The 18,910-nt window shown below is 41.8% G+C and overlaps 1 protein-coding gene across 1 annotated transcript in view; it reads right to left on the reverse strand.

Moving 5' to 3' along the window:
- GABRR3 (gamma-aminobutyric acid type A receptor subunit rho3) overlaps positions 1-18,910 on the reverse strand; it is a 39,309-nt gene that overhangs the window by 9,235 nt on the left and 11,164 nt on the right. The window contains exons 3-4 of the mRNA XM_054384824.1: positions 5,836-5,903; positions 4,191-4,414 (exon numbers count right to left, since the gene is read on the reverse strand). Coding sequence (XP_054240799.1) covers positions 4,191-4,414; positions 5,836-5,903 — 292 coding nt within the window. The remainder of the gene's footprint in view (positions 1-4,190; positions 4,415-5,835; positions 5,904-18,910) is intronic.

The raw sequence follows: 18,910 nt of genomic DNA on the forward strand, positions 1-18,910 counted from the left end.
CTCATCCAGTACACACATCAGGGTTAGGTTAACTGGGAGAGCAGAGAGGCCAAAGGCAAGGAGAAAAGTGGAGCACTAGCTTGCAAATGGAATGCATGACACACAGCAAGGACTGCCATCACAGAGAGGATTCCATGCAACAAGAAAACTTAGCAAATTGATTCACACTGTGTTTGTCCCTCATCTCTACTTCCCACTTTTCTATCCCTTCCATCTCATTTTTCCCTTTCTCTCCATTTCTGTCCTTCCCATCACATCCTCCCTTTGGTTTATAACTATATGTGCACAATTTTTTACTGCTAATTTTGAGGACACTTTACCTCTCCAGCAAACTGACAGAATGTGTTCACCTATCGTATGTCTCTGTGCCACTCTTCCTTCCCCCAGCTGATTGAACATCATACCCCTCACATGGAGAGCCACTGCTATAAGCCTTAGTGTAATAATGCAGTTTCTCTGTTCCCTTCCTCTCTCTCATGAAGCACGGAAATGAATATAGCAATAAAATACCTATGTCACCTGGTTGCTTCTTGCTGGCTGGTGTGATTTTCGAACATACACTGTTTTAAAGTAGCATGCAGCTGTTGTGAGGGTTTCTGCATGACTTCATGACCGAGTAGATAAATTCATTACTTTTTGGAACAATTATTACACAGCCAGATTTTCAACTACTTGCATAAATATTCAAATTACCCAGATGAGGTGAATTATTCACCTCTGTGCACAGGCCTAATTAGTAACAAACTGGAGAACCATAGTTTCTACAACGCATAGGCCTCAGGGCCTTTACCCTAGGGGAAAAATTCCTCCATAAAAACTAATTCTGATACATTATCCAAATATGTTCATCAAGAAAAGAAATAACATGTAGATAGAAGGCAGACATATTTGATGACCTTGTTGTTCCAGTCCTGGATTCTGTTTTGCTTTCCAGTTGTAGTAACACAATGCACCTGTCTAACACTTCTGGTATCATCAGCAATAATCTGCTCTCTATGTCTATTTGAAGCCCAAATTAATAAAAATTCTGTGTTTTCAGGTGTATCCAAGGTGCAGTGGGTTGACACTGTCTGGGCTCTGGGTGCCTACCCAAGCCACTCTATTATTTCCTTCCTCAGCTGGACAGGGGAAAGAAAACGCAATGAAAGGCTCACAGGTCAAGATAAGGAAAGGAAGATCACTCACCAATTACCATCATGGGCAGAACAGTCTCAACTTGGGGAAAAATAAATTTATTACCAATGAAATCAGAGTAGGATAATGAGAAATAAATTCAAATCATAAAACATCTTTCCTCCACTCCTCCCTTTTTCCTGGACTGAACTTTCCCCCTGAATTCTTTATCTCCTCTCCCCTAGTGGCACTGGAGGGACAGGGAATGGGGACTGCAGTCAGTTCATCACACATTTTTTCTGCTGCTCCTTTCTCCTCACAGGGAGGACTCTTCACACCACTCCAGCATGGGGTTTTCCATGAAATTCTCCAGCATGAGAGTCCCTCCCATGGGCTACAATTCCTCATGAACTGCTCCAGTATGGGTGCTTTCCATGGGGTGTAGTCCTTCAGGAAAATACTGCTCTAGTGTGAATCCATCACAAGTTCACGTGTGAGTCCTGCCAGCAAACCTGCTCCCATATGGGTTCCTCTCTTCATAGGTCCACAGGTTCTACCAGGAGCCTGCTCAAGCATGGGATGACCATGAGGCCACAACTTCCTTCAGGCATTCATCATCTCTGTCATACGATGATCCACAGGCTGCACATAAGTATCTGCTCAGCTGTTAACCTCCATGGGAAGCAGCGGAGCAGCCTGTTGTCTCACCAGAGCAGCTGCCAGGGAATCTCTGCTCTGGCATCTTGAGCACTTCCTCCCACTCCTTCTTCACTGACCTTGGTTTCTGCAGAGTTTCTCTCATATATTCACACTCTTCTCTCCAGCTGCTGTTGTGCAGATTTGCTCCCCCTTCTGAAATACATTATCACAGAGGTGCTACCAGCATTAGTGATGGTCTCAGCCTTGACTAGTTGTTTGTCCATCTGGAGATGACTGAAAGTGGACATGGGGGAAGCTTCTAGCAGCTTCTCACAGGAGCCACCCCTGTAGCTCTCCCACTACTAAAACCTTGCCATGCAAACTCAGTACACCAGGGCAAAACTAGGTGATACAGATTTAAAAGACTGTATTAGGACAGGTTAATATGGCATGTATTAGAATGGGTTAATTGGGAAATGGTCTGTGGTTGGCCCACGAATACTTTTGACTGCTCCAAGATAAGGAACTGGCAGGAGGGAGTCTTGAAGGCTGATTAGGAAAGCATGCAAGGATGACTGGGAAAAACAACAGCTGGAACTTTAGCAATGACCCTCACCAGTGCCTCTGACCTCCCCAAACCTAGCATATGCATGTGCAGGATCCTTCACCCTTTTGTATGTAGAGGTGGGGTTTAGCATCTCTCCCTCCACGTTCTGGCCAAACATGCAGGGACAGGGGCTGGACCACCGTACAATAAAACGGGGGACTTCTCACCAGGAGCTTGGGCAGCTGTAAGACTGAGGGCCTACACTGCCCTCACAGGGATGCCTGTGAAGACTTACACCAACTGACCTCCAACCAGTGCAGCTACCATGGGGAAAAGCAGTAGCACCTGGACCCTTGCTTCTGTGGTTACATTCAGGCTGGTGTGTATTTGGGAATCAATAAAGTGACACACTGAATGCTTTGCTTATATATGAGTATGTGTGTGAGTGCCTTTGTCCATGGGTCTGGCAGGACCAGGGCCACTTCAGAATCTAACTAGAACAAAGACTCAGGGGAAAAAAAATTACATTTGTTCTTTGCTAATAATTTTGAGCTCCATTGTACTCAACAGTACAATGAAGTCTCCAACAGTTGGAGGCCTGTATCTAGCGGAGTCCCTTAGGGGTCAGTACTGGGACCAGTTCTATTCAATATATTCATCAACAACCTGGATGAGAGTACAGAGAAAACTGTCAGCAAGTTTGCTGATGACACAAAACTGGGCAGAGTGGCTGACACACCAGAAGGTTGTGCTGCCATTCAGTGAGACTTAGACACAATGGAAACTGGGCAAAGAGAAATTTACTGAAATTCGAAAGGGCAAGTGTAGAGTCTTGCACCTGGGAAAGAATAACCCCATCTATCAGTTTAGGTTGGGGACTGACCTGCTGGAGAGCAGTGAAGGGGAAAAGGACTTGGGAGTCCTAGTGGATGGAAGGTTGACCATGAGCCTGCAATGTGCTCTTGTGGCCAAGAGGACCAATGCCATTCTGGGGTGTATTAGAAGGGGTGTGGTTAGTAGGTCGAGAGAGGTTCTCCTCTTCCTCTACTCTGCCCTTGTGAGGCCTCATCTGAAATACTGTGTCCAGTTCTGGGCCCCTCAGTTCAAGAGGGACAGGGAGCTACTGGAGAGTCCAGCAAAGAGCCACAGAGGTGATTAAAAGAGTGGAACATCTTCCTTATGAGGAGAGACTGAGGGAGCTGGGGCTGTTTAGCTTGGAGAGAAGGAGACCAAGGGATGATCTCATTAATGTTCATAAATATGTAAAGGGTGAGTGCCAAGAGGATGGAGTGAAGCTCTTCTCGCTGATGTCCAATAACAGAACAAGGGGCAATGGGTGGAAGCTGAGGCATAGGAAGTTCCATGTAAACATGAGGAAGAATTTTTTCACTATGAGGGTGATGGGCTACTGGAACAGACTGCCCAGGGGGGTGTGGAGTCTCCCTGTCTGATGATATTCAAGACCCATCTGGATGCATTCCAGTGTAATCTGGTATAGGTGATCCTGCTCTGACAGGGAAATTGGATAATCTTTTGAGGTCCCTTCCAGCCCCTAAAATTCTGTGATTCTGTGAACTCCCACAATATTGCTAAAACCACTGGCAATGAATCAACACTTTACAAGCTTCTGTGCCATTTGCAACAGGTGAAAAAATGCCATGAACCTTTGACAGGAAACAATATGTGGATGATGTTATCTATATGTTATAGATCCTAAATTTATTTTCCCACTAATACAATGGTAACCAGTTTCTGCTATCAGATTCCAGGGGATTAATGCCAGTTCAGTATCAGAATCTTAACTGCAGGTATTTTCAGTAATTTCTCACTGTACACACTATTGGTCCACAATTGTAGTCATATATTTTCTTATAAAAGATGTTGTTCTTACCGTAGACTGAAGAGTACATTGCCATCAGGGTATACTCGAAGCATGACATTTTCCACAGTTGTATCATGGATGAAAGATCTTTTGGAGTGTACAAAAAATACATCAGGTATCCAGATCTTTTTTATCAGTCTTCCATCAAAAGTCATGCTTTTGTTTTTGTTACTACGAAATGAAAGTCTCTCATCCTTCCAGTAATGTCTGAGATATAAAGTCATTGTGAAGTCCTTTGTTTAATTAAAAATAAAAGAAGACAACACTTATTTTATTCACATACAATAGAAAACAGAACAATGTAATTGACTCATGCAAAGGATCAATTTCTTCTCTGGGCATCATCTGGTAGATCCTCAATGAGAGGAATCAAATGCCACTAAATACAGATTAGAACTCTCTCTGAGATACTGGCCGTTTGTCTTGTCACTGGTGTCTAAATCTGAGGTTTATACTTCATTTATGCTTAGATAAAACTTGTACAGATTTCAGTGGTCTGCCTGATTGGGTCATCAAGGAAGTCACAAAGAAACTAGAAGATTAATCAAAGGCAAATGAAAGTAGGTTTCCTTTGAATATCTTCACAAGCTTTTCCCAGAATCAGCTGTCATTCCTTTACAAAGATATTCATTTAAATTCTTCTTCAGCATTAGGTCAGTTTGCAAAATCCACTAAATTCTATGTTTTGTACACAGGGTTTTAGATTAGTAAATTTATGAACAAAATGCATCATAAAGTAACAATATTATTAATATCATAGGATCCTAGAATTGTTTCAGTTGGAAAATACCTATTTAGAGAAATAACATGACAGCAAGTACACATGTGGAAAGAGATGGAGAGGATGCTGCAGCCCCATCTGAGCTTCTGCACATACTGAGTGCTCTGTATTCATCCACAGAAATTTGCATTATTAGGCAGACATCATTTATCTCAGTAGAAGACTTGCTTCTGATAAGATTATTGGGAAGACATTTAGGTCTTCCCCTAAAACACTATTTTTATGATTTGGGTAGGTTTGCAGAGGAATGCAAGGGTTCATACTGACATTGCAAAATCAACACTTAAACTGGAGCTTCAGTCACTCTCAAACGATACTGTAAATGAGATCTTTTTGCAAAGTTAACATGCCCTGCTGTTCTAGGATGGATTTATTAGTGGAAATTTTGGCTGAGGAATGAACAGCTTACATTCCAGTGCCACAAGTCTTTGATTGCAGTGAGGATGTCTCGTTCCTAGAACCATTTCTGGAACTTAATCTTTTTATTTCTGTTTGCTATGGCCACAGCTCCACCCATGACAGAAACTGTGGGAATATTCAGATGTGCATAAGCAAGGGCGTGAAACCTTATCATCTAACGTGCAGAGCACTAAGAGCTCATGTGGAAGCCTATGGAGCTTACTGAATGGTTGGCATTTTAAAATCAGAGCACTGCCCATTCTAATCTGTTCATCTTGCACAGAGAGATATTCAGCATGTGCTCTCATATAACATTAGTTTAAACAAAATTACTTGCATGGTTCAAGGAAAGGTTTTGCTCTTTAAGGGTTTGCTTTCTTTGAAGTGTGTTATTCTAGATCCTCCAGCTGGAGGTTTTTTGAGCCCCTGAATTTTGGCTGAAATTCTTTATTCCGGTTCTACTAATCGACTTACCATGTCAACTTCGGATATGCTGTCAATGCTTTCTACCTGCACATCAATGCCCACAGGAATTGGAGACCCTTTAATGTAACAGAGTGAAAGACTGATGAGGAACATAAATCCATTTTTTTAAAGGGAAGACAGTTTATTAACAAACAGAGGGCCCCATCCCAGCAGTTACTATGGTCCATCCACCTTAGTACACTGAATAAGTCCATCACAAAAAAGTAAAACCCAATACTAAACTGTTGTAAAAATAAGTACAACATTTTCAGTGATCCTTTTGTGGCCAGACTAGTTGTAATTGGCACTGCAGTTTGGACAGCAATGACAGCTTCCTAATGAACTGCTTGGAGTGCTATTTAGAACTGTGACAGGGAAAAGCTAAGTAAATATATCAAATACAGCAAAGACTGCAAAGCTTTCTTACTGGTTCCCATGCTTATTCCCACACTTACAAGCAAAATATCTATTACACCCCATAACTATCTTTAGTTACTTATCTATTTAAAGTTTGGATTAGAAAATTGTGAAAAAAGATTGTTTGATCACTACCTCATGTGGGAAAAGCTGTACACTTACTAAGCATGTTCTGTGTTGGAGAACTGTGTTTTACTGAGTACATAATTTATTAACAAGCGCAATGCATATTGAACTGCACTAGGTGACTTTATTTTGTATAGTACTCCACTACTTCATGCTACTCAAAAAGGCAATGAGTTTATAACACAATGGGATCTGAATGAATTGTAAAACCATATTTGCATTTTTACAATGAAGTGACTAAAAAATAAATTTTACTAATAAAAAAAAACCCCAAAACCCCACAAACATTGTTTCCAGAAGGATTTAGTCCTACAAAAATGTGTCAGTGTGAGCTGAAATTCCCCCCCCCCCCTACTGACAATAACCAGGCTAGCTCAGTCTGGAAGCAAATGAAAGCTGTATTTACAAGCAGAGTCTACAATCTACAATGAAATGCAATGAATATGTACAAATATACAAAATTCACAACATTCACAAATATATACAATCAACAGAAAAGCACAACCGATCTCCCTTTGCTTCCACCCAAGGGGACCCTCCCAAAGGGGCCTCCTCTCCCAGGAGCTTCCCCCCCAGACCCCCCTGGACAGAGAAGCAGTGTTAGTTAAGCAGAAAAGTTGTTAACTTAGCTGCCAAGGTCAGTGTGTTATCTTCAGCCAGAAGAGAAGAAGAAACAGCAGCCAGACAGCCCAGCAACTGCCCCCACTGCCGAACGCAGAATGCAGATGCCTACTTTGTTTTGGGTAATAGTTCTTAAACATTTCTATCTATCCAATGGAAGTGTTTAGAACAATCATTATTTTGCTTTCTTACACCCAATAGTGACTTATTTACACACTTTCGCTTTCTCTGTTTGAACTTTGCAAGGAAAAAAATTAAAAAGACAGTTTCAAACCATCACAGTCCACCCCTTCTAAACAATTCCATTGGCTGCTTCTATCATTTATCTAATCTAAAATAATATCTACAACAATAGGTGAATAAAGACCATAGTCCATTCCGGCTATCCCAGATGTAGATGATTCAAAAGAGTCAAATCACAGGAAAAACAGCAAACAGCTTGTTTCCTCGCAGATGGAGCGAAGAAAGGAACAGGGACTCTCAGGTGACTCAGGGCTCTCAGGGTTCGTGCACCGTAGATCTCATGAACTCTCCTCTTGGGCGCGATGCTGTATCTGCACAACACTCTGAATTTAACCTCTCTCAGCCAAAGTTAGATTTCTTTGTGGAATGCACTGAATTTCACCATTTTCTTGCATCACCCAATAGGTGTGACCAGGACCTTCAGCAGAAACCACCCCTCGGACAGGTTTGGCCTCTCCTGAAGGAGAAAATACCCAAACAGTTTTGCCTAACAGATTCTTTTCTCTGATAACAGGAACTCTATCACCTTCCTCCTTTCGCAACAAATCTGATTGGGCAGGTCCAGCTCGATTCACTGAACCTCTACTATTCACCAACCAGGTTGCTTGTGCTAAATGTTTCTCCCAGTTTTTCAAAGATCCACCCCCCATGGCTTTGAGAGTGGTTTTCAGCAAACCGTTGTAGCGTTCGATCTTCCCTGCAGCTGGTGCATAGTAGGGAATGTGGAATATCCACTCGATGCCGTGCTCTTTGGCCCAGTTTTTTACAAGATTGTTCTTGAAATGAGTTCCTTTGTCTGACTCAATCCTCTCTGGAGTTCCGTGTCTCCACAGGATTTGTCTCTCCAGACCAAGAATGGTGTTACGTGCAGTTGCATGAGGAACTGGATAAGTTTCCAGCCATCCAGTGCTTGCCTCTACCATAGTCAGCACATACTGCTTACCAGATCGAGAACGAGGTAGAGTGATGTAATCAATCTGCCAGGCTTCACCATACTTGTACTTGGACCATCGGTCACCGTACCACAAGGGCTTGATCCGCTTTGCCTGCTTAATAGCAGCACAAATGTCACAGTCATGGATGACTTGTGTGATAGCATCCATGGAAATGTCAATGGATCTGTCACGAGCCCATCGGTAGGTTGCATCTCTGCCTTGATGTCCTGACGAGTCATGGGCCCACCGAGCTAAGAACAGCTCACCTCGGTGTTTCCAGTCAAGATCAGGATCAGGATCAGAGTTTGTGTCCACCTGGGAAACTCTTGCAGCTAGATCTGCCTGATGGTTGTGTTGTTGTTCCTCAGTAGCTTTGCTCTTAGGAATGTGAGCATCGATGTGTCTCACTTTCACTGGGATTCTCTCAATGCGAGCAGCAATGTCTTGCCACAGATCTGCAGCCCAGATTGGCTTTCCTTTCCTCTGCCAGCCATTCTTCTTCCAGTCTTTCAGCCAACCCCACAAGGCATTGGCTACCATCCACGAGTCGGTGTAGAGATAAAGCTTTGGCCATCTCTCACGTTCAGCTACGTTAAGAGCTAGCTGGACAGCTTTTACCTCTGCGAATTGACTGGATTCTCCTTCTCCATCTCTCGCTTCTGCAACTCTGCGCGTTGGACTCCACACTGCAGATTTCCATCTCCGCTTGTTCCCAACAAGACGACAGGAACCGTCTGTGAACAAAGCATATCTCTTTTCATCATCAGACAGATCACTGTAAGGAGGAGCTTCCTCAGCACGAGTTACTCTCTCCTCTGGAGGTTTTGCACAGCTTGTGCCTTCTGGCCAGTTTGTGATCACCTCCACCAAACCAGGCCTTTCGAGATTTCCCATTCGAGCTCTCTGTGTTATCAGAGCCATCCACTTAGACCAGGTAGCATCTGTTGCATGATGTGGTGAAGAACCTTTGCCTTTGAACATCCAATTCAGAACTGGCAATCTAGGAGCTAGAAGAAGTTGTGACTCAGTTCCAATCACTTCAGAAGCAGCTTTCACTCCTTCATAAGCAGCTAAAATCTCTTTCTCTGTTGGAGTGTAGTTTGCCTCTGAGCCTCTGTAGCCACGACCCCAGAAACCAAAAGGACATCCTCGTGTCTCTCCTGGAGCTCTTTGCCATAAGCACCAGGTTGGACCATTGTCACTCGTGGCTGTGTACAGAATGTTCTTAATGTCTGGACCAGTTCGGACAGGTCCCAGACCCATCGCTTGGACTACCTCTCGCTTTATCTGGTCAAAGGCTGCTTGTTGCTCAGGGCCCCACTGGAAACTGTTTCTCTTTCGAGTCACATCAGAGAGAGGTTTCACAATCTGACTGTATCCAGGAATGTGCAGTCTCCAAAATCCCACTATGCCTAAGGAGCGCAGAGTTTCTTTCTTGTTGATGGGATTTGCCATGGTGGAGACTCTGTTTATCACATCCATTGGGATGTGACGGCGACCATCTTGCCACCGCACTCCCAGAAACTGGATTTCTCTGGCAGGTCCTTTCACCTTGTCTCGCTTGATAGCGAAACCAGCTTGCAAGAGAATGTCAATGATTTTGTTACCTTTCTCAAAGACTTCTTCAGCAGTCTCACCCCAGACGATGATGTCATCGATGAACTGAATGTGTTCTGGAGCTCCACCTTTCTCCAAAGCATCATGGATCACTGCATGGCAGATGGTTGAACTGTGAATCCACCCCTGGGGCAAACGATTGAATGTGTACTGAATGCCTCTCCAGGTGAAGGCAAACTGAGGCCTGCATTCCTTTGCTATGGGAATAGAGAAGAAAGCATCAGCAATGTCTATGGTAGCATACCATTTGGCCTGCTTGGATTCCAGCTCATATTGGAGTTCCATCATGTCTGGTACAGCTGCACTCATGGGTGGAGTTACTTCATTCAAGGCACGGAAATCAACTGTCAGACGCCACTCTCCATTCTGCTTTCTCACAGGCCAGATTGGACTGTTGAAAGGTGAATGAGTTTTGCTGATGACTTTATGACTCTCCAACTGACGAATCAAGTTTTGAATGGGCACCAAAGAGTCACGGTTGGTTCTGTATTGTCAGTGATGCACAGTTTGAGAAGCAACCGGCAGCTTTACATCCTCTATCTCATGTTGTCCCACAACTGCAGATTCATCTGAAAGCTCAGGTCTGATAGACAACTTCAATTTTCCTCCATCAATTTCTACAGTTGCTATTCCAAAAGCCCATTTGTAACCCTTAGGGTCTTTAAAACGCCCTTCTCTCAGAAAATCAATTCCCAAAATACAAGGTGCATTAGGTCCATTACAATAGTATCTTTCTTCCATTGCTTCCCAGTTAAGCTTATATCAACCTCTATCTTAAACAATTCTTGAGATCCACCAGTAGCTCCCTGAATAGTTATAGATTCTCCCCCTTGATAATTTGATGGTATTATGGTGCACTGAGCTCCTGTGTCAACCAAGGCCCTGTACTTCTGAAATTTTGAAGTGCCAGGCCACTGGATGTACACATCCCAATAGATTCCATTATCTCCATTTTCCCTTACCTCCCCCTGGCGGAAGGCAGGGCACCCCTAATTGTGGGGATTACCTCCACATATACAGCTGGCAAAACGTCCAGCACCAGAATTAGAATCACTGTTGGAGATATCAGAGCTGTTCTGGGAAACTGAGGAAGTGACAGCTACCCTCCTGGTATTGTTACCTTGGGATCTGTCACTCTGCAGCTCCCGTAACCTCCTGAAAAGATCAGAAGTTGGTTGACCATCCCATCTGTTCATGTTCTCACCAAACTGATCACGCAGAGTTATCCAGATACTGCCACACGATTGCCTCTGCTGTCTGTTTTGGTTTGACCTATTTTGGAATGGCCTTCTTGGAGCATGTCTGTTGTTGACAGCTGAAACTTGTATCCATCTGGAGGAAGAGGAATCAGAATCATCCCCCTTCATCAAGTTGGATATGGAGGTTTTAAGTTCCTCCTTCAGCTCTTTCATGCAATTCTCCATCTTTCCAGACAGAGTTTCAATGGCTGAAATCAAAGAAGTACATGCGAGACTATCCTCCAATTGCCTCATTTGATCAGTGAAAAGGCCAACAGTAGGAGGCACTACACCGTAATTTCTTGCCACAATTCTGCTTGCCAGAATAGTAGCATAATTAGGAGGAGCAAGCTTAATGAGCTTTTTGGCAAGGCCTGTTCCAACAGGAATTTCATCAGGATTCAGAGTCTCATGATCTCCATACATCACTTCTCTTACAGCAAACTCTCTCAGATGCTCGATTCCCTCATCTATTGTGGTCCAAGGCTTAGGGTTCCATGGTAAATCATCTCTGCTGGGGTACCTCAGCAGGACTGCCAGTAGGAGGCGTGCCCACAGAGAAACTTTACCAATGCACTTGCCTAGATGCCTGTCTATGCCTGTATCCTTTGAGAGCATCCCCAACTGAGAGGCCGACTTGTTGCCTACCACCAAGGCTGGGGCTCCCATATCAAAACACCTGGATATCCAAGACAGGACTGGCTCATTATCTCCTCTGATGTAATCCTTCCTCACATGTCTAATTTCCTGTCTGGGTGCATTAGCTGACTGTATGTCATCCTCATCATCATCCTGAGGTCGTTGTCCCCATACTCCTACTCTAATCCTCCATGCAATTTCCTGGAGTTCAGAGGCACTTCCAGCAGTTGCTGTTTTACCGTGGTCTACATCCTGACCTACATCTCCATCATCCATGTGTGGTCTCAAGAGGTGTGCCAGAGTTTTAAGGCTAACCTTTTCCTCACCAGAAGGATCTTTCTTAACAGAGGGACCCTGAGTAGAAGGACCCTCACCTCCATCTGCACCATCTGCACCTTCTCCCTCCTTTGTGCTTTCTGGTGACAGTGGCAACCAAATTTACTGGGTTAGCTTTCACATTCACAGCAGAGCTGGCAGGAGCAGAGGAATTTTGTGCAGAGTTAGCAGGAGCAGAAGGAAGCTGTGCAGAGTCAGCAGATACGCTTTGAGGTCCTGCAGCCACTTCTGCGTCCGTCACGACAGCAGATGGAGGAGGAGGAGACTGTGCTTCATCGATGGCGGCTGCCTGCGCAGCTGTGTCTGCCTGTGTCGAGTCTGCCTGTGCCTCATTAATGGAGTCTGCCTGTGCCTCGTTAATGGCGTCTGCCTGGGTAGTCATGGCTGTTATCTCAGATTCTGGCATGCTTCCCAGACTTTCTGGCAGAGATCCCGCAGCAACTGCTGCTGGCTCTGAGTCAAGGTTATCGGCAGCTTTCTCACAAACCTTAACTGTGATCTCCTGGACACTGTAATCAGAATCAGAACCTAATTCTGAATCTCTCTGAGCTTTTCTATGCTTCCTCTTACGTCTACGCAGGTTGCAAGAGCAAGTAGCCTTATGTGTTTCTTGATACAGTGCTACCAATAGCCAAATGTTTACTGCCACAAACACCAGAATCAAGATTATCATAAAAATCAATTTGGGATTCCATTGGTTCACATAATCCTCTGCAAGAGGAATAGCAAACTCAAATGCTTCTGCTGGCAGGTTTATAGTTGAGTTACCATACCTCCCTAGCCCAATAAGACCACAACAGAAATCAACAACATTTAGCAACTTGTTCTTAACCCAAAGAAACAACTTATATGCCACATATCTCACAATCTTGTCTATCATGGAAGAAATGGCCCATTTGTAGATCACCAGGGTCAGACAAGAATAAATAAAATGCCAAACCAACCAAAACAGCTTCATTTTGCTTCCTAATCTGAGCAGGAATAAATCATACAAGCAATTGCCTCGCATTGGAGCGCCAAAAATAAAAATGTGTCAGTGTGACATGAACCCCCCACTCTCCCCCCCCCCCCCCCCCCCCCCCAATAACCAGGCTAGCTCAGTCTGGAAGCAAATGAAAGCTGTATTTACAAGCAGAATCTACAATCTATGATGAAATGCAATGAATATGTACAAATATACAAAATTCACAATATTTATAAATGTATACAATCAACAGAAAAGCACAACCAACCTCCCTTTGCTTCCCCCAAAAGGGGACCCTTCCCAAAGAGGCCTCTCTCCCAGGATCTTCCCCCCCCCAGACCTCCCTGGACAGAAAGCAGAGTTAGCTAAAGCAGAAAAAGTTGTTAACTTAGCTGCCAAGGTCAGTACGTGTTATCTTCCGCCAGAAGAGAAGAAGAAACAGCAGCCAAACAGCCCAACAACTGCCCCCACTGCAGAATGCAGAGTGCAGAGTGCCCACTTTGTTTTGAGTAATAGTTCTTAAACATTTCTATCTATCCAATGAAAGTGTTTAGAAAATCATTATTTTGCTTTCTTACACCCAATAGTGACTTATTTACAATCTTTCGCTTTCTCTGTTTGAACTTTGCAAGGAAAAAAATTAAAAAGACAGTTTCAAACCATCACAACAGGTACCCATTTAATTGTCATCAAGCAAGTCACTACACTAAAGCACCTGACTAATCACTTCCTTATGGAGTTGGGAGAGGAGAGATGAATACATTTATATGTATACACCCTATCCTGAAGGATGTTCTGCATTTGGCGTGAAAATCAATAATAATTATTGTACATGGGGTTCCAATTACATTTTTTTAACATAGTTAAAATATTTTTAAAGTATGCATTTAAAATAAGTCTGTACAAAATATGACAATAAGGAAGTCTGTACAGCAGGAGATAGCAACGGCTTTTTTAACTTGTCTTTCCCTTCTATCTTTGTCAAGCCAAAATAGACCAGAAATATCACTGTCCTGATAACTGGTCACAATACTGTGCCTTTTTTTTTGGAATTGTACTAAAATAGCAGCTCTTGAGGATTATACAGCTGCCTCCAGTTCTTACCAGTAGAGAACTAGAACTATTTTAGAGGTGTTTTAAAATCTAGAGCTGTAATCTCTTCATTTGACTTGCATTTTTTAATGGAGAGTTTGACTCTGCACAGAACAGGTGAAGATGCATTGTGTTTTGACCCCATCTTGTCTTTATTTTCAACACACAAATAGCTTACGTATGCTAAATACAAAATTCTGTAAGTACTGGACCAAAAATGCCTTGCTATAATCTGAATGGAATCATCTTCTCCATATTCCGTTGCAATGTAACCTACCTTCTGAAGTCATATTTAGCCTAAATTGAAGTAATTTTGGGATTTATGTGAAGTTGTTCACAAATTACAATAACACATAAATGCAAACAAGACAGTAAGATGAGATGTTGTCTATCAAGCTCCTCATTTGTATAATGAAATAGATCAAGCCTATGTTTCAGAGCTGACACCTGAGCTAGCAGTACACAAGGCAGGGTGGCTTGGGGAGCAGGTACAGTGCTCCAGTATAGGAACATGATCAGTATAAAAGCTGAATAATAAGTGAACAGCACTAAAGACAGAAATCTGGCCTCAGACTTTGGCCTCAGTCCATGCAGTTCAACAGGCATACTTAGGCTGAGGTGAGGTGAGGTGGCTTGGGACTTGGAAATGCCTGTGTCTGAGTATTGCAAATTGTACATTATCTCACCTTATCCACCATGAAGCTTCAATTTCTTGATATTTAATGTATGTCCAAGCTCTTGCTCAGGGACTCTGGCAGAGCATGGTAGGATGTACTGAAAATGCTTATATCTGGACATACATTTGATTTTAACTGCTATTATGAAAACTTTGGGAAATTATTTGCTTGACTATCATGTTAGAAACAGTGAACTTAGTCCTATTTATGTGGGATTCTGTGAGTTGAAGGGGAGGAGATGTGAGAAGCTCTCTACATAAAACAACGGCTTTACTAGTTTCTGAGTCAAGGACAAATCTAAAGTAAATTAAGATTAATATCTACCATCAACACTCTTCAAACAAGCAAGGAGCTACTCACAAATCATATCACAGGATCAATAGGATAATTTGCTTTCTAAGCACATGCCATATGTAATGAGGGAAAGGTTTTTCTTATTGACAGCTGCTCAAAGTGTGATAATGGCAGTTCTAATACATTCTTGGGATTTGCAAAAATCACAGACAATTTCCTACCCTAACAGGCACTGTTCCAGTGTGGGCACAATTTCTTTCAATAGTTTACCTTATCTGGGCAGACAAAAAGGAACTGATCACAGAACTAGAAACTAGTGGCAACTCATGATTACACTGGTTACCTGCACACAAACTGAAGTGCAAGTTATACATAAATACACACAGAGGCACTTGATTCTTTGAAAGGACAGCTTGCACTAACTTGGAAACTGTTACAAAACCAAGTCAGTGAGGATACTGGATGGCATAAAAGAGATGAACAGCTCTGGCCAGGAGAAATACGGTATTATGGTTGTAAAGTGATTTAAATAAAAAGGAAACTGTTACAATGAAATATGTTCCTTTTAAGGTAGAAATGTGGGAACTGTGAAACAGACTCCTAAAAAGAGATTTCTGTTCTGTATCTGGGGAAAGGACAGAGACTGTACTCATGCTGCTTAATGAGAAAATACTGTTGAGTCTAGCATTCACCACAGACAATTATTAAACCACATCCTAGTCCTGACCTATTATTGACAGATCATAGCATCTGCAAATATTTTCTTCCTATTGTGACTCTACCTTGGCAACAAATGTTAGCAGATGAAAAAGGCACTGAACACTGCACATATATGCAACTCAAGTCGCTTCAGTGGGCTCTTCACTTTTCTAATCTGAAGCATTTTTAGATTGTTATCATCAAATCCACCACCCCCATAAGATACATATTGTCCTTTCTCTGGTCTAGGCCTTCTGAGCTTTGGGAACCTTTCTTTTTATGATTAAAAACCAGCTCCACTAGAAAAAGTAATAATTAACATTTGGGAGAACTGTAATTTCTTTAACACAGAATCAAAGAATGATAGGGGTTGGAAGGGACCTCTGGAAATCATCTAGACCAGTCCCCATGCAGAGGAGGCTCATGCAGAGCAGATTGCACATCACTTGGATTTGGTTTACCACTATCGTGTGGGTTTGGGGTTTTTTTTAATGGCATTTCAAAAAACATTGGAAAAAATTCTAAACCAGCCAGAACAGTGATTTGTCTACCTCTATGTCTGCTAGTATACTGAGAATTTCAATCTCTGGCTGACCATCACACAAGAACAGCAAATTCACTATGAAAAAAAAGCAACCAGAGCAAAGCTGTGTGTTTTTATTTCCCCATTTGACAAAACTGGGGATAGCAGAGAGGATTTAGTTATTAAATTGAGCAGCCTCAGTTGTTTCTGTAGCATTCCTACAAATCATTATTCTAGATGGATTAGTGATTTTCACAATGGAGGTTCCACAGATTTGCAAGATAATTACTCCTCAGAAGAAAAAATAGAATTGTTTTCAGATCGGTTTATCCTCACACAAGCCATTTCCAATCTTTCATTTTAAAGATTTAAACATAGCAAAAGAATTCCTAGGTGAACATGGAAATTTTTTAATAGATAGCACAGCAGACAAATTCTGTAAAACCTTTTTTAGAACAGGTATTACATAAAAAGGATATCCTTTTAGCAATTTGCAATCAATTTCTACAGTAATAATTGACTGGTTTCATGATTCTATAGTATTTTCTTAACTCTCAGACCTTTGAACAGGCAGTGGATTTCACCAGAAATTCTGTGTGATAAATGTTTAATTTAGAAAAACCAGCCACTATATCCCAATTGCCTTTGTAACAGCATATGCTGGGAATAAAAACAGAAGGGAGGGGGGGGTGGGAAAGCTAGGTCTACAGAAAGCTCCCAGTAAGAAACAGAGACCAGGGACAAATGAAGTTCTATAGGGGTACTTTTTTCTTTAAAAGACTTGTGGGCCAGTAGAAAAAGAAAATTTGGCTATCAATGTAAACCCAGCAAAGTGAAGCCATGTGGAGGTACTTGCTTTCTCTGGTAATGACTGGAACAAAAGGATTATTAGCAATGGTATTTTCTTCTTGTTACTGTTCTGTTTCTTTCTAATTTATATGAGAAATTAAGATTGCTATCAGCAGTAGCCATGTCTTGGAATGGAAGAATTAGCAATGCAAAAGGAAAAATCCAGAAGGAGCCTATAAGTTGTCCTGCAAATTATTTCCCTCCTGTTCTGGACTCCTGCTATTCTTTCCAGTAACACATGAGAAAATAGCCATTCCAGTTTTGTCAGAATGAATCTTCACCACAGTGAGACAATAGTTCTGACCTTTCAGGGTGGGATGGAGTACAGAAACTTGGTAGAGAAGAGCTATTAGAAGTGCAGCATTTTTTAACATTTATTGAGCTCTATTTTTCTTTCTTTTCCCTCCCTTTTACCTTCAGATAAATATAGATGCTACTAATTTAGATTGAGGAGGGAGAAGGCATAAAGGACAGTGAGCTAGTGGGATTTCTGATCCCCTGAAAATTTGGAATTATGATTATGCTTAATTGCAGGTTGAGATGCAAATTGTCTAAAATCACTACTAAATTATTTTCCATCATTTCTAATACTCAATAATATTAATATCCTTTATATTGGTAGTAAAAGTATAAGTTTAAAACTTCTTTAACTAACATTTACCACAGGAAATGAGAAGTCCTTAAGACAAAATGTAAAAGAAAAATAAGTTGTAATACTTCTGCCAGTTTTGAAATAAGATAGTTCAGAAAATAATAGGATATAGGTAAATAGAAGTATAGAAGAGAAGAAAGTAACTTTAAAGTGTTTGCAAGGATTCACTTTAAAAGAGTGTACATAGTTTTGACTGCTAAGGCAGCCTGCATTGTGGCCCTCAGATCCAAGGTACTAGAAGTCTCAGTTCATTCCTTGATACTGGCCTATGCTCACTCTTTTTCATTGAGTTTAAAACATGGTATAACCATTCCAAGAAGTGTTGGCAACATAATTTAATTTCTCTAGTGCAAACTTAAGATACCTTCTCACAGAGAACCAGTTTATTTGGCTACTTAAAAACCAGTTTAGGCTATAGTAGTACAAAAATTAAAAGTTATGAAAAGATTTTAATCTAGTGACAGTCTTTTGTTTCCTTTGGTAGGACCTATACAAACAGACTTACCAGAAATGGCAGGCATTATTGTACCATTGCAGGACCCATCACATACCCATCTCCTGGCCTCTATCAATATTTCTGGAAGCAGCATGGGCTAAATTTAATTCCTACAATGTTCACTGATGCAGTTGTTGAAGCTGTTCGAGCAAAGGAAACATCCATGCACCTAGTCCAATGTCTAGTGGAATTACTCAAATCATTATGCTTGTCCACATCTGTCAGCATCAGCAGGGATTCATCTATTGGAGACTTCCAAACAAAAGAGGACCATGGCATTACACAGAAGGCAATAACAAAAGAAAACAAAAAATCCAGGAAAGAAAAACACAAACCAAAAACAAAACACCAAACCCAACCAAACAAAAAGGAAAAAACAAACAAACAAAAAACAACCTCCCACAAACAACAATCCAGGAGCCTGGCTTAGAGAGTAAGTGCTATGTAACAACGTACGTTTACTTTTTAGAAGGTTTAGGTGTACCAAATTATTGGTTTATTTCACTCAACATCACTGTAAAATGAACCGTAAACAAAGTAACATGTCTATAGCAAAAATGTAGAAACAGCTTACTAGCAGCTTACTGACTTTGCTTTATCTTGACACAGTATGCTTCTCAGCCTTTGATCTCTGCTCTGATAGTAAGTGGACAATGACAGAACTAA

Source organism: Indicator indicator, chromosome 1, assembly GCF_027791375.1.
Source record: "Indicator indicator isolate 239-I01 chromosome 1, UM_Iind_1.1, whole genome shotgun sequence".
Taxonomy (NCBI): Eukaryota; Metazoa; Chordata; class Aves; order Piciformes; family Indicatoridae; genus Indicator; species Indicator indicator.